This window comes from Tarenaya hassleriana, unplaced genomic scaffold, assembly GCF_000463585.1.
Source record: "Tarenaya hassleriana unplaced genomic scaffold, ASM46358v1 Cleome48, whole genome shotgun sequence".
Taxonomy (NCBI): domain Eukaryota; kingdom Viridiplantae; phylum Streptophyta; class Magnoliopsida; order Brassicales; family Cleomaceae; genus Tarenaya; species Tarenaya hassleriana.
This window is the reverse complement of record NW_010967498.1, coordinates 536340-552910: the sequence shown is the minus strand read 5'-3', so window position 1 is coordinate 552910 and position 16571 is coordinate 536340. Positions and strand designations below refer to the sequence as shown.

General features: G+C 35.6%; 2 protein-coding genes across 2 annotated transcripts; both read right to left on the bottom strand.

Moving 5' to 3' along the window:
* Nucleotides 1-6199: 6199 nt before the first annotated feature.
* On the bottom strand, nt 6200-9038 carry LOC104825733. The gene is made up of 5 exons (XM_010558104.1): nt 8870-9038; nt 8219-8781; nt 7550-8035; nt 7172-7411; nt 6200-6322 (listed from the first exon to the last, which is right to left on the bottom strand). The coding sequence occupies exons 1-5, from the start codon at nt 9036-9038 to the stop codon at nt 6200-6202; spliced, it is 1581 nt and encodes a 526-aa protein (XP_010556406.1).
* Nucleotides 9039-9400: 362 nt separating this feature from the next.
* On the bottom strand, nt 9401-12640 carry LOC104825676. The gene is made up of 4 exons (XM_010558048.2): nt 12214-12640; nt 10828-11075; nt 10177-10697; nt 9401-9982 (listed from the first exon to the last, which is right to left on the bottom strand). The coding sequence occupies exons 1-4, from the start codon at nt 12628-12630 to the stop codon at nt 9486-9488; spliced, it is 1683 nt and encodes a 560-aa protein (XP_010556350.1). The 5' UTR covers nt 12631-12640; the 3' UTR covers nt 9401-9485.
* Between the last annotated feature and the right edge of the window lie 3931 nt (nt 12641-16571).

Below are 16571 nucleotides of genomic sequence, written 5' to 3'. Positions count from 1 at the left end.
CAGAGAGGAGAGGAGAGAGGGTTTCCTCTTTTCTGATTTAGGGTTTCCTCTTTTTTTTAAAAAAAAAATCGGTTTCCACTTAACCGGTTAAATTAAATGAACCGATTACAATAACCGAACTGGTGACGTGGCAGGTAACGTGTCATCCTACGTGGCATATTTTTCGATGAGTGGTGACACATCAACATGCAGTGCTGATGTGGCAAGGTCAATTCCCTTTACGGTGCTAATTGGAAATTTCCAAAACAATCGATGCTGGAAATTGAGAAAATTTGAAATCGGATGGAGGATTTTGTCAAATTAAAAATTGATGTACTAATTTTACACATTTGGTATAATCTGTGTGGGTTTTTGCCATTTTCCCTCAAAACCCTAGAATTTTAAAAGGTAACGAATTTTAAAAGGTAACGCATGAGTGAATATAGCAAATTAAAGGTATTTTTGCTATTTTCTTTTCCTGTTGACCATTGACTAATAAAGATATACGATGATTCTGGTTTTCCTCCGAGTACCACGTGGTCTTATAATAAGGGGTGATGTGGACCCATGGGCCATGTACTAATTTTGAGCCCGTTCAAACGATTATTGTCTTAGAAAATGATTAAAAAAATGTATATTTCTGGCCTTCTTTTTGTAACAAATATTTCATCAAAACAAGGCGAAACTAAGGGTCGGAAGACAAAAAAAAAAAACGATTTCGGGGTAATTGATGGGCCCAGTTCAAATTCGGTCTTATATAACTATCCAATTTTTAGTTTCGGATTTGATGAGTTTGTGTCTGACTCAGGAAAATTGAGGATTATCCTATCCAATTTGATGTATAACGAAAAAAGTAAAAAAGGTTATTCACGAATAATAACAATAACAATAATATCTCATGAATATAATTAACAAAAATAACATGTCAGTTGCTCTACAGCAGTGCACCTATATTTAAACGTAAAAAAAAACACAAAAGCTATTAGAAATGATGTTCCGTGTAAAACTCTAAATTTGTAATATTCTACAAAATTGCTGACGTAACATGATGTATTTATGGTAGGGGTGGACACAGATCGGATATCTGAACTTTTTTAGATATTTGTATTTGTATCCGATCCGTACAAATATCAAATTTTGTTATTCGTATCCGATCCGTAATTTTCGAATATCCGCAAGTCCGGATATCCGAAAAAACATCGGATATTTACAAATATCCGTATTCGACAAAAAATAAAAAATAATTTCTTTATTCATTTGATGATACACACATTGGATAAGCTATTCTTAGAATTGTTGCGTATAACACATAGAAGACGACTCATAAATTGATTTTGGTTTGATAGATGAATCATTCATTGATCTGCAACTTCAAATCTGCAAATGATATATGAACATTGACCCATTAAAAAATACAGTTTCTCACAGTGATATTGATCTCGTTGGGACATGGTATATTTTTTCAGACATGTTTTTTACAAACCCATCACCCAGCAATTGATCACAAAACAGAAGTTTCAACCAAAATCAGGTCACTAAAGGACATCCATGGAAAACGTGAGAGAAACACCGGCAAGACGACGACGCGCTGCCCTCACCGTTGGGATTCGGAATGTCAATAACTTGTCCAAGAAAACCCTGCCAATAATAGAAAAAATCGAAGACGATGATTAAAGACTTTGTCGGAAAATTTAGGAGAAACAGAGAGAAAGAGAGAGAGTCGGCAAAGATCTATGATAGATAGAGAGAGAAGGGGGAGGAAGGCGCATACTTACGAAGAGGAAAAACCGTAACATGCTTTTTATGTTTTACACAATTACCCCTTATATATAAACTAATTACAAAATTAGCCATATATTATTAACATTACTAAAAGGTACGGATCAGATCGGATATTTCGGATAATTTTATTTTGATATCCATATCTGATCCGTATCCGACAAATATTTTGAAACCAATATTCGTATCTGATCCGTGAACTCCGAATATCCGAATTTTCGGTTCGGATACGGATCGAATAACGGATCGGATCGGTTTTTTCGGATATTATGCCCACCCCTAATTTCTGGTATACCACCGACTGAGTTGTCACGTCAGCATCACGTCATCATTTTAAAAATTAAAATATTTGATAATATATATATACAAATATATATATATATAAATTTATATATATGTAAATTTATTTATTTGATTAAAATATTTGTATATATAAAATTTTAAATTACAAACTTAATATATATACAAATCAGGGTCGTCTCAAAGTTAGAGGAGACCCTGTTCAATATATGTAAATGAGATATATATATATATATTTATAAATTAAAATTAACTTATTTTATAATTTTTTTTATTGAATACTCTTATATACTAATAAGAAAAATTAAAATTACTTTGTTTATAATTTTTTTGATTGAAATATTCTTATATACTAATTTGTTTAATGTTTTTCTAAAATATATATTGATTAAAAATTATTTATATTTGTTATCAAATTATATTTTTATTTTGTTTCAAATTTTTCAAAAAATTTAAGATTACTATAAAATAAAATAAATCTACCGTAATTTAATCAGATTTTAACTTTTTTATATTTTTTTATAATGAATTTTATCTTTTTATTTAAAACCCATATAATTATCAAATTTTAAAAATAATTTTTTTTGAAAAAATGAGGCCCTAGAAAATTGGGGGCCCTCTGCCATGGCATCACTTGCACACCCTATTAGACGGCCCTGATACAAATATATATGTATATATTTGATAAAAAAATATATATATGTATGTATATAGGTATATGTATATATATTTGTATATTTAAAATTTTAAATTACAAACTTAAGATACATACATATATATATATATATATATATATATATTTGATCAAAAAATAGAAATTTATATTTTAATTTTTAAAATGATGACGTGGCACTGGCGTGTCAACTCAGTCGGCGCTATGTCAGCAATCCATCGAGTCATGTCAGCTTTTTTATCAAATAAGTAAAAAATTTTATATAAAATAAAATGGTAAGCTTGTAATTTTTTATATAATTTTTTTTATCAAATTTAGAGTTTTTTTTTTATAGGAAAATTACAAATTTAGGATTTTATATAGAACAAGTTTGGTTTTTTTTGGATTAACCCTAAAAAAAAATAACCATCTAAACTATATCTTTCTACTCAAACCCATATAAAGCCCATGAGCCCATTAAATATCGATTGGGCCCATTAATAGCATTTAGGTATATTTTAAGTATCCTTTTCTCTCTCTATAAATAACCATTAAACCTTTAACCCTAGCATCTCAATTTTCACAGCCGCACTCTTCCTTTCTCCCTCTCGTTGCGTCTTTTGTCGCCATTTTTCTCTAGTTTCCATGGTTTTTTGCAAAATTCGACATTGTATGGGAGTCGTTTTCTGATACAGGAAACGGCTCTGATACCATGTTAAGTTTTGTAATAAAACCAGAAAATGTTCAACATAGTTCGAATTCCTTCCCTATTTTTGGTTTTTAATTTTCTCTGATCGCTTTCGATAGGCGTTGCGTTCTTCGTTCGGGGATTTTTTGTGACCCAGAAGGGCGTGTCAACGGAAGCGTAGATTGAATCTTCGATCCGATGGTTTTTTTTACTGAATTCGGATAATCTCCGAATCAGAGATTTCGATCTGATGGGTTTAGCGATTTGTGCTTTTTTTCCATCGAACAATCAATCGGGTCGGAAAATTTTCGAGATTTCAGATTCAAATTACGAATCCTTCGATCTTGCTTTTGGAGATTTAGTACGATGTCGTTGTTGCTTCTTACTGGTGAACTCTCTTAAAGTTTAATACAGTGGGAGATGTTCATGTTTCCGAAGCATACAAGAATCTGGCCAGAATTAAACAGCTCTGTGTTTAATCTTTGTTGTTGCACAGTGGCTACCTGTCTCCTGGTATATATATTTCTCAATAAATTTCATGAAAAAATATGTTTGTAGATCGTTTATTACAAAGTTTTGATTTTTCTGGTGTAATCCCTTGGTTTATGAAAGATTCAATGTGTAATCTCGTTTATTCTGCAAAATTAATAGAAGACAAACCGTAAAACATTTTATCAATGCAACTGCGATCGTTGGAACATGAAACAGTACACCAAGAGATCAAATAATACAGATTTAAAAACATCTTCTAACAAATGAGAGAGAAAGGATTTCTGAAAATATTCTTCCTTGTATTGCAAATAGTGCCTCAGATGTTTATATATAATTTCGAGAAAGAGAAATAAAACAAATCAAATAATGAGAAAATACATTTGCAACAACCCTATATGTCAGACTAAAAAGGCTACGAGAACACGTCGAGGAAAAAGCAAAAAAAGCTGATAGTTGCTTGTAACCTCCATTGGCATGATCATCTGCACATAAAAGGGTTGTAGAATATTGATACTCCCCCTCAAGATGGAGAATACAGATGATGTGAGATGGAGAATACAGATGATGTATTCCCATCTTGGAGAGGAGATAACGAAATCTCTCAACAGTCAGAGGCTTAGTCAACAAATCTGCAATCTGTTCAGATCCGGATACATGCAATGGTTTGACAAAACCAGTCTTAATCTTCTCATGAACATGGTAGTCCAGCTCGATGTGCTTTGTCCGCTCGTGGTAGACGGGATTGTTGGTAATGTAGATGGCAGATTTGTTATCACAGAATAAGTTGACAGGCTGAGGAAAATCCAGTTTCAGATCATGAAGCAAAGAGCCGAGCCATACCAGTTCAGAGCATGCATGAGCCATGCTTCTGTATTCAGCTTTGGCTGAGCTGCGGGAAATGGTAGACTGCTTCTTAACACGCCAAGAGACCAAGGAAGAGCCAAGAAAAAAACAGTAACCAGTTACCGAACGTCTGGAATCCGGGCAGCTAGCCCAGTCAGCATCACAAAAGCCACTGAGAGAAACCGAAGCAGAAGATGAATACAGAAGGCCTTGAGCAGGATCATTTTTCAGATACCTTAAAATACGCATGGCTGCCTGAAGATGCCCAGAACGTGGCTGAGTCATGTATTGACTCAACTTGTTGACAGAAAATCCAATGTCAGATCGAGTTATCGATAGGTAAATTAGTTTACCTATTAACTTTCTGTAGACAGAAGCATCAGCGAGTAAGTCTTCTGTATCTTGACCGAGCTTGATGTTCAACTCCATTGGAGAACCAACAGATTTGCAACCCAACATGCCAAACTCATCCAATAATTCAAGTGTATATTTTCTTTGACAGATGTAAATGCCTTCCTTAGATCTGGCCACTTCAAGACCTAAAAAGTACTTGAGATCCCCCATATCCTTAATATGAAAGTTAGAGCTGAGGACTGATTTTAACTCAGCAATCAAGGAAGAGTCATTGCCAGTGACTAGTATATCATCGACATAAATCAAGGCAGCAACAAAACGAGAACCATTCTTCTTCATGAACAGAGAATTATCAGCATTAGACTGATGATAATCAGCATTCAAAAGTACCTGATTGAGCTTGGTATTCCATTGTCGAGAGGCTTGCTTTAAGCCGTAAATAGACTTGTTCAGTTTACAAACTGCATCAGATGAGACAGACTCCCCCTTAAGCTGACTATAACCCGGTGGCAAGTCCATGTAGATCTCCTCATCAAGATCCCCATTAAGAAAAGCATTAGAAACATCTAATTGATGGAGAAACCAATTCTGAGAAGCAGCAAGAGCCAACAAAACCCTCACAGTGGTCATTTTTGCTACAGGACTAAAAGTCTCAAGATAGTCAATACCCTCTTGTTGTGTATACCCCTTAGCCACCAAACGAGCTTTGTATTTATCAATTGATCCATCAGGATTATATTTGGTTCGAAAAACCCATTTGCTGCCAATAGACCTTTTGCCAATGGGCAGTGAACAAACAGACCAGGTGTTAGTATGAATCAGAGCCTCAAGTTCAAGCTCCATAGCCCTTTTCCATGAATCAGATTTTGCTGCCTGGGTAAAGGTTTTAGGGTCTTGAGTGGTAGTAATGTTCAGAATAAAGTTTTTGTAAGTGGGTTCAAGGCGATCATAGGTGATATATTTGGAGAGAGGATAAGGAGTGGTGTTTGATGTGGTGGAGGGTATGGTGTCTTGGTTGGATAATAAGAAACAGTGATAATCCTGGAGATAAGTAGGTCGAGTTCTCGGTCGCTGGGGCCGAACAATGTTATCTGAAGTACCATGTTGTTCCATCAAGGGGGTGGAGAAAATGAAGGAATCTGGGCAGATGAAGGAGATGTTAAAGGAGAAGTTGCTGAAATAGGAGCGGAAGAAGCAACAGGAGAAGGAGAATGAGAAGGTGATTGAAGAGTACTCTGTATGAGAGAAGATGAAAAAGGATCATCATATAATAGGTAAGGAGAAGGCTGAGAATTGAATGGCTCAGAAGGTGAGGCAGGGGAAGATTTGTGATGAAAAGGAAAAACAGTTTCATGAAAGATGACATTTCTAGAGATGGACACTGTTTGAGTTTCAAGGTTCAAAACTTTGTAACCCTTGAAACCAGGAGAATACCCCAAAAACACAGAAGGCACAGCTCGAGGGCTAAATTTATGTCGATCTTTGGCATGAGTTGAAACATAACATAGGCACCCAAACACTTTAAGATGAGAATAATCAGGTTTCTTGTTTAAAAGACGCTCAAAAGGAGTTTTGTTTTGAAGAATGTGAGTTGGTGTACGATTTACCAGGTAGACTGCTGTTAAAATGCAGTCACCCCAGTAACAAAGAGGAATTTGTGCTTGAAAATAAAGTGCTCTAGCAATATTAAGAAGGTGTTGATGTTTTCTCTCAACTACAGAATTCTGTTGAGGGGTATAAGGGCAAGATTTGTAGTGTATAATGCCATTTTGAGAGAGAAAACCAGAAAAATTTAATTCAGGGGCATTATCACTTCGAATTGATTTGATGGTAGTGTTGAATTGATTTTCGACCATTTTAGCAAAAACTGGAAACTTAGAAGAAACTTCATATTTACATTTCAGCAAATAAATCCAAGTTACTCGACTGCAATCATCAACAAGGGTTAAAAAATAACGAAAACCTTCAACAGTGGATTCATGGAAAGGACCCCAAACATCAACATGAACAAGTTCAAAAGGTGTATTAGATATATGATTCTTAAAAGGATAAGATAAGGCTTTCTGTTTTGCCAAAGGACAAACAGTACAATGCTGAGAAGTAGAAGACTGTGAAAACGATAAAACAGAAGAGTCTATAGCTTTAATCTTCAAGTGCGAAGGGTGACCCATGCGAAAATGCCAAAGATCAACAGAAGATGCCGTAAGAGCAGTGCATAAGGGAGAAAACTGTGGAAAATGGACAGAGGAGGGCTTCGGAAGTTCGAGAACATAAAGATTATGCATCTGTTTACCCTCTCCAATTGTCAAGGCCAGAATAAGGTCCTGAATGACATAAGACGTACCAGTGAATGAAACAGATAAAGAAGTATTCTTGGTGAGGGAACTGATGCTAAGTAAATTATATTTGAAAGACGGAATAAACAAAACAGATTGAAGGACTAAGTTAGGAAATAGAGGTACCGACCCAGATTCAGAAACTGTAATGGAAGTGCCATTTGGTAAGGATATCGAAATAGGTGGAACAACATGGATTTCAGAGAACAAGGTTCGGTCACAGCATATGTGACAACTCGCACCACTATCTAGAATCCAGAATATCGGTAAATAGGAAAGGTTCGATGAAGAAGTAGAAAGGATAGCGGTAGAAATGATACATGGGGATGGAGGTGGTGAAGTGGTTGCAGCAAAACCTAATTCGTTGGAGGAAGAACCATGGTTCTTCAACTTGGAGGAATACTGAGCCAACAACTCCTGCGCTTGTGCCAGCTGCGCACGCATATCAAGAGATTCAGCAGAGGGGAGTGAACGATCCTGATGATTAGCAATAGAGCCCAGCATATTGATTGGGTTCGAAGAACGATCAAGGTTAGGGTTTCGGGAATTTGGGAATTGTGGGTTAGGAGGAAAATGCGGGGTTGGTAAAAGAGGAGCAGGAGACTTGTACCCCTGTGGAAAGCCGTGTAAATAATAGCATCGGGCCACGGTGTGGCCCATCATCCCACAGTGGGTGCAAATGGGTCGAGGCCTTGAATGAGATAGGTTTTGGTGTTTGGGTTTTGAAGTGGGCTGAAAATTTCTAGGGTTCGAAGAAGAGGGCGAAAAAGATGGTTTAGGGCGAAATGAAGAAACCTGGAAAGCAGCATGATCGTTCGAAGAACCAAAAGAAATTCGTTGCTGCTCTTCCTGGGAAACAAGATTAAAGGCCTTCGACAAGTTGGGTAAGGGCTCAAGCATCAGGATCTGGCGGCGAACAGCGTTGTATGAGTCGTTTAGGCGCATCAGGAACTTAACGACGTTGTTCTTCTCAAAGAGATGAGTCCATTGTTCCGCCAGATTGCAAGAACAACCGCCGCAGGTACAACCGTCACAGGTACAACCGCCGCAGGTACAAATCGGAAATGGCTCAAAGTTGCGTAACTCCTCCCATAATGAGGTGAGTTTGTTGAAATAGGTGTCGAGATTCATCGATCCTTGATGGAGAGTATCCAACTGTTGTTGGATGTTGTAAACCTTCGATACATTCCTCTGCTTAAAACGACTTTCCAGACTAGCCCAGACAAGATGTGCATCGTCAAGATAAACGATCAAACTTGCGATGTCAGTACTAACAGCATTGGTAAGCCAGGTGCAAACCATGTCATTAGTACGAGACCATAAACCTGAATCAGGATGATCAGGAGGAGGTTTTGGAACTGTGCCAGAAACAAATCCCATCTTGTTTTTGGCATTTAGAGTTTTAAGGATAGATAGCTCTAGACCAAACATTGTAGTTGGACTCACCTTGCAACTTTTCAGGAACGAGTTGCAGGTTTGAAGAGTCGGCAGCATGAAGATATAAAGGACTCGAATATGGGTCTGAAACAGAGGAGGAAATGGGGGGAGGAACAAGAGGAGGTGGAGGAATGGGAGCTGAAGAAACCGATGCATCAGATGCTGTGGAATCAGCCATGGGAAAATACGAAAAAAAGGATGAGGAAGGGCGAAAGAAACGAGGAAGAAAAAGATGAACAGCGGATTAGGTATGTCGCTCTGATACCATAACAAATGAGAGAGAAAGGCTTTCTGAAAATATTCTTCCTTGTATTGCAAATAGTGCCTCAGATGTTTATATACAATTTCGAGAAAGAGAAAAATAAAACAAATCAAATAATGAGAAAATACATTTGCAACAACCCTATATGTCAGACTAAAAAGGCTACGAGAACACGTCGAGGAAAAAGCAAAAACAGCTGATAGTTGCTTGTAACCTCCATTGGCATGATCATCTGCACATAAAAAGGGTTGTAGAATATTGATATCTTCTAACAGAACTGAACTGAAATTGTCCTCTGAAATCAACGAGGACTTTGGAGTTTTGATTTATTCATAAATACCCTTTTGGACAAAAGAATTAGCTTTACAACAGATCCGAATTGTACGGTAACAATTCCTTTGGTGTTGTAACATGATTGCACAATCTTGAACCCTTCAACCCTGTCGTGGCTCGGACAATCTTGAACCATTGGCTCATCGGTTCACACGAGCTGTCTTTGCTCAAACACTTGCAAGGATTCGCTACAACGTTGCTGTTAGTGTCCACGTCAAGGCATAGAGACGAGGTCTTGTTACTTGTGGTTGAAGCCAAGTGCATTTTGGAAGCTGAGATGGTTTGCCATTTCGAGTTAGGGCTCCAGCAACTCAGACCGAGTCGAACTGGTTTCTGTGTTCCCGTACTTTGGATGCAAAAGGGCATGCCTTGGATTTTCAGATTGTTCTTTGAAGTGTAACTCCATGGCTCTGATTCCTTGCATGGACCTAATGTTAGCAGTGTTGGGTCCAATTCAGATTGTACCACGCAGAGTCCGGTTAAGGGGTGAAAAATCAGATCGTAGAAATCGGTTCGAGGGCCCGGTCCTGTAAAAAAAACAAAAGTCATATAATATTAACTTGTATAATTTTTTTGCATGATAATAGCCGCGACTTGGTTATTCAGTAAATTGGATAATAAGTTTTGCACAAATAACGTTGTTGAACGTTTCTTGTTTCCATGTTTGGTCCGTTTATTCTGCTAACATCTTCAAAATCAAAATTCCCGCATTTGAATATACCTTGAAGTTGAGATTGAAGCAAAGATAACCTTTGCAAGAAACTCGAATTCCGAACATCATTCCAGTCCGAATCCAACGCACCATAATACTCGATCATTCCGACCACACCTTGTCTGATGTAATAGCTTCCGGTGAGCGTCCAGAGTGCCCAGTCGACGTCGTTCTCGGCGGCCCAACCCAAGAAACACCCGAAATACCGGTTATCGTTAGCGTTACCACCTCTCTCATCTATCCCGAACTCGCTAAAGAACAACGGAAATCCTTTGTTGAGAAGAAAACCACCTCCTTTGTTTATACGATTCAAAACTCGGCCGCAAATATCGTTAGGATTGTTTGTTGCCCACGAGTTTCCGTCGCTGAAAGCGTACCAATGGAGCTCAAAAACGAGTTTTCCAGCAAAAGATAGGTTGACGGGTCGAGCTCCTACGAAGGAGAGGTCGGCGTCGAAGCTTAGACCAGAGAGAATCACAAGAACGTTAGGGTTTGCTGAGTGAATCGCTTCAGCACCTTGTTCCATATACCTGTAGCATATATATATATATATATATAAGTCACCACACTTAGTTCCCTCTCTCTCTCTCTCTCTCTCTCTCTCTCTGAAGAGCTACTGGTATAAAGAATGAAACGTGTAAAGTAGTGGAGATACCGTACTTGAACCAGTCGTTAGTGTTTTGTCTAGATCCTCTGAGTTCGTTCCTTAAACTCATTCCAACAACATTGGAGACACCGTTGAAGATAGAGGCCATGTTGGTCAGACCGGAGATCCAAACGGCCGGATCGAAAAACCGGTCGCCGAAAAAGCCATTGCCGTCGTCGTTTGAGCAGCACCACCCTGGCTTGGTGATGTGGTTATCTAGTACCACCATTACACCCTTGTTCCCCAATGCCTCGACCACCGTCTACGATACAATAATATAAATAATATTTGGTTAAATTCAAATGATTCATGTATAAAACTGATATGTTGATGTTGGTATGTATGTATGTATTAAAAATCTGGTTAATGGATGATTCCTAATTTTTCTAGACATGAAATTTTTTTGAAACGTACGTGTGTGTATATGCATGATGCATGCACGACATATGACGTAATTATTCGAAACTTATAAAACGTGTCCAACGAAAAGAATATTTATTATAGTTCTATATATATATATATATATATATTTTTTTTTTGATAACAAATATATATATATATATATATATATATATATATATATAACTATTGTATAATCATTCGACCCCTACACCATGTGGTAAGGTGTGATTCAGTATATACGTTATTTTGCAACGCTTATATGAAAATCATGAACTGTTTTTTATGAATTGATGAAAAAAAATCTATTTTTTTTAAATCCAAATTCATTTTGTATTCATCAAATTCAACGAATGCATTTAAGTCAACGAAGCTTGACACGTGATATTTGTTTGGATTTTTTTCTTACATTGCAAATGTCCCATCCGACCCTTTTTCCTACTTTTGTACAATTATTAATATTTTTATTATAATTAATTCATTTTTATTATCAATATTAATAATCGTATAAAAGGGGAAAAAAGTTGGATGGGATATCTGTTCATGTATACACAAAAAGGGGAAAAACTCCAAACAAATATCACGAGTGTTTTCAAGCTTTATTAACTTCTTTTACCCACTACCAAACATCTTATTCTTTGCATTTTCCTTTAAATAATTATTAAACCGTTGAATATAAAAAAAAATTTCTCTCACATAAATTTTCATTGAGTGTGAAGGGTATCTAAAAATAGGATATGTAAAACCGAATAAAAATAAATCGAATAACTCATATGAATTTATTTTCAAAATAGATTGGGAAACCAAATTAATCGAAATCAAATATGAAAATACACAAAAAAAATGTAAAAAAATAGTTTTATTTACTCGTTAAAATGGATGCAAATGTTGATATATATATATATATATAATGCATAAATGTGCACGTTATCTCATGCTTAATTCAAATACTATCAGTAAAAATAAATATAATAGAGAGTGGTTGTTGGTTTAGGACAAACCTTGAAAGCATCAATGAGGGGAAGATCAATGATGGAGGGGTTGTGGGTTTGGAAGCCAACGATATCATCATTTAAACCAAGGCTTTGAAAAGATTGCCTAACGGTCACATTGTGAGCCAACGTGAAATTGGTGGCCAGATCAAGAGGCCAAGTTAACCTGACGCAGTTGAAACCCATCCCCACTATCTTCTCCGCTATTTCCTCGACCGGTTTCTTGCTCAGCCCTTCCGCCACCACCGGCTGGAGGTGCGACGGCCAGTTCGCGCACGCGAGCTTTACCCGCTGGCCCGTCTCGTCCACGATCCATCTCGAGCTTGTGGACAGAGGGTATGCCTCGTTTGGTTTGGTAATGAAGGAGAAGGCGAGGAAGAAGAATGGGAAGAGACAAAGGTTGAGTCTTTGAAAACTTTTTGCCATTTTTTTTTTAATTTTTTTTTTTTGTGTTTGGGCGAATCGTTTTGACAGGAGTTTATATAAAGAGAGGTGACTGTCCTTGTCACCACCATTTCTCTCGTCCTTATATTAATTTCTTTTATGGTTCCTTTTTTTTTTCATGTTGACGACTTATGTGGTATTCTATTATTATTATTATTGAAGCCTTGATTTATTTATTTATTTATATGGGTTGCTTCTAGTTCATTTTGCTCGCTAAATACCCTTTTTTAAAGGTTAATTATATTTATCCATGGTCATATTTGCCAAAGGAGTGAAAGATAATTTTTTTTGGTAATCTAAATATTCATAGGGTCTTTGGTCCAACTAAATCTCTCAGTAGACCGGGGTAGTCCATGTGAATTCTCCTCCGCAAGCTCAGGATTTGAATAGCCGACGACGTGAAAGACCCATTTTCCCTTCATTTGTTTTGAAACAACAATATAATGTCACCACAAGAATTCGATGTGGTATTTATTATCACTAGAATGATTATTGATTTCTTACGTTTTTCTTGGGAGTTTATTATAATTTAATTACTAATTAATTGTTTTGGTAAAAGCATAAAACACTAACTTAATCATCATTAAGGAAAATAAAAATAAAAATAAACATGACAAACGGTGTAAAACATGAAGCCATGCACAAGGCTGCGTAGTTATTACGTTCTATGATTAATGATTAATCTTTTTTTTTTTTAAATTAAGGGTGGCTAAGAAAGCAAGCTACATATGTACATACAGACTAAATATTTTACCAACCACCCGGATTTTCGCAGTCTATTTATATACCAAGTATTTAAAGCTATTTATGTTTTGTTTTCCAACTCCCACCTTTACACTAATGTACAGGTAATATTTAATATGATAAATTACAATCATATCTAAATCAAATTTAATTTAAAATTTATTTGGAAAAATATTTTTGTGCTAATTTCGAACTGAATATTGAAATAATAAAAAATAAAAAGTAATATTGTTAACAAGTATTTCTAATAGAAAAAAAAAGCAAATCCGAACAATATCCAAAGAAAATAAAAAAGGAAACGGTATAACCGAATGATGTAATTTTTAAATAAAATATTCCTAACTAATCATAAAGCATAAAATAAAATAAAATTTCCACCCCTACTAAGGTGTTAATTATTCCATCTTGTCGTTTTAACAAAAAAAAATAAAGGCTAATTTTTTTTTAATCAACACCAATGTGAATATAGTAATATGATTCGTCGGATAAATCGACATTTTTATAATTAAATTTCTGCAATAAAATGTCAAGAAGATTAGCATGCATTTAAGGAGACGTGACGGAAAATCAAGGATGATGAGATGAGCAATGGGGGAATCTTAGAAGTGTAGGACTCCACGATCGGTGATTTTGAACATACGACAAGTAAGACCCCATTTTTGTCCTAATGAGCCCAACGTCTTTTTACCTTTCCCATTCAACCATTTCCATATCAAGGAAACTTTATCTTCCCTGTCCGTTTTCCCGTGTCGACACGAACAAGAAAATTGAGAGAGAGAGAGAGAGAGAGAGAGGGAGAGAGAGAGAGAGAGAGAGAGAGAGAGAGAGAGAGAGAGGTTGTTTGAAGCTTTATCCAAGTATTTCAAGGCAATACACATGTTATATTTCAAGGCAATATATATGTTATATAATTCAATATTGGAAGTTACCCAAACACCAATACAAGCACCAATATAGCAATATAGAATTTGTTACGATCGTAACAAAGTAAAAAATCACAAATATTATCTAATATTACAAATCATAACTATAATGAAAGCTAGTACTGATATTAAACACTATGAACAGGGGAATATCCGGTTATCCTTAATAATAATATTATTCACTTTGAAAAAAATATGAATTATTAAAATAATGTCACTGTTTCTCCATCGGCATTTTTACAGAAATATACTACTTGTGTCACAACAATTCCAGGGATACACTTGCAAATTAGAGACAAAAAAGTTTAAGACATTGTACATCTTTTTTTTTCTAAATTACTTAAATATCCTTACATTAAAAACGTCAAAAATACCCTTTAGAAATTAAATAAAAAAAGAGTGGAGCCTTTATTTGAAAAAGCAGAATTGTGTCGTCTCTTTTCTCTCCTGTTGCATCGTTCTCATGTGCTAGGGCTTCTCCATTGTTACATATCATTGACTTCTTGGGCGATTTTTGCATCGTTTTTTTTTGCATTTAATGGAAAAATATGCTATTAAGGTATAATAATTGTAAATCCAAATAAATTTCTCCATTATCATGTCATTTTTAATACTATATGGTTTGATACTTTGATATGAGTTTAAGGTATGGATGACGAAAACAGATTTTGGGTTTAAAGAATGATGAATATTGGTGTTTTTTACAAGAAAATTGATGGTTTTGAAGATTTTTATATGTATGTTTATATTCGGTATAATGGTATTTGAAAAAAACGGCGAAAGAAAAAAAAATCAATGATGAATCTATGTGATTCGAAAGAGTCGAATGCGACGGTCAAACAAGAGGAAGAATAAGAGAAAAAGAAATTGAGGTGCAGATAGGAGATGAATTGTAAACTGATATATGTATATTTTATCTTATAACTGTAACGACTTTTTGAGAACTATTAAATCGCGATTACGTTGCGACCTTTTGGACTTGATATCTTTTGAAAACAAATTCTAGGGAAGTTTATTTATAAAAAAAACTATCATCTCGAAAAGCAAAAAATGGTCAGGAATATTTGTCGAAAAGAAAAGTTGTCCCTAGATCCACAATCAGAAAAATAAATACGAAAATAATTGAGAAAAAATTAGACTGATACCTGCCAAAAAAGAAAAATTTTGTCTTATTATAGACCAAAACTAATATTTTGCAACTTGATTATGAATGCATTATGATTGTCGAAAGTCGGTGAAAGAATCTCACAAATCGTTAAATGAAACAAGTTTTTATTGAAAATTCATATATATTGACTGAATATTGATTAATTAAGTCAAAAAATTGAGTTTGAAATCAAATTACAAAACTTTTATATAAATCATCAATTTGGACCAAATCACTTTATAATCTTTCTTAAATATATAGAGTACTTTCTAGTTTCTAGCTTACTTAATAAAAATTTTTAAAAATTTTATTTTGTTAATTTGTACCTTTCAATCATTTTATAATACTTATTTTGTATATATTTTTTATCATTAATCGAAAAATTTTTTGTCAAAATTTACGAATTTTTATATAATTACGGCTAATGTAAGTCGTAAATAAATTATAATTTATACTTTGACTTTTATTTTTTTGATGACTTTTTGTCACTTTTATTTTGACGCTTTTTTCATCAATTACAATGAATTGTCTTTATGTTTATTCATTTTTTGGAAAATATCAACTACTCAATTGTGTCACGGGCCTAGGGTTAGATTAGGCTGATCCGTGAGGCAGCTGGGCCTGGGAGAAGGTTCGAAGGCGATCCGAACGTGCTGTGGACGTGTGAGGATGCCGAGAAGCCCAACTAAGCCTATCTCAAGGACTTGGTCCGAGAGATTGAGTGTGGTTCGAGGGAAAAGTGCGAGAGGGCCGAGAGAATGCGAGGGAGAAGAACGCCGACGGTACGGCGGGGGATCTTATTAATAATCAAAGAAGGGTTACAAGGGGATCGGTGGCCCGTAACAAGCTCAACACACGGTGGTTGGAAAGCCGCCGGTGAAGAGGAGCAAAGAAGATGGCCACCGATGTAAGCTAGGGTTTCGGAGCCTTAGGAGAAATTAGGGGGTTTTCGAGCTTAGTTTCTCCCCTTGTGGCCGACGCCCTTAATAGGTCTTACCACATAACCACAAAAAAGGAAACTTCACAATTCTACTTCCCTTATTTCCCATTCGGATCCTACTTGCCTAAAACAAGAAAAGAAAGACCTAAAACATGCCTAAAACGAAAAG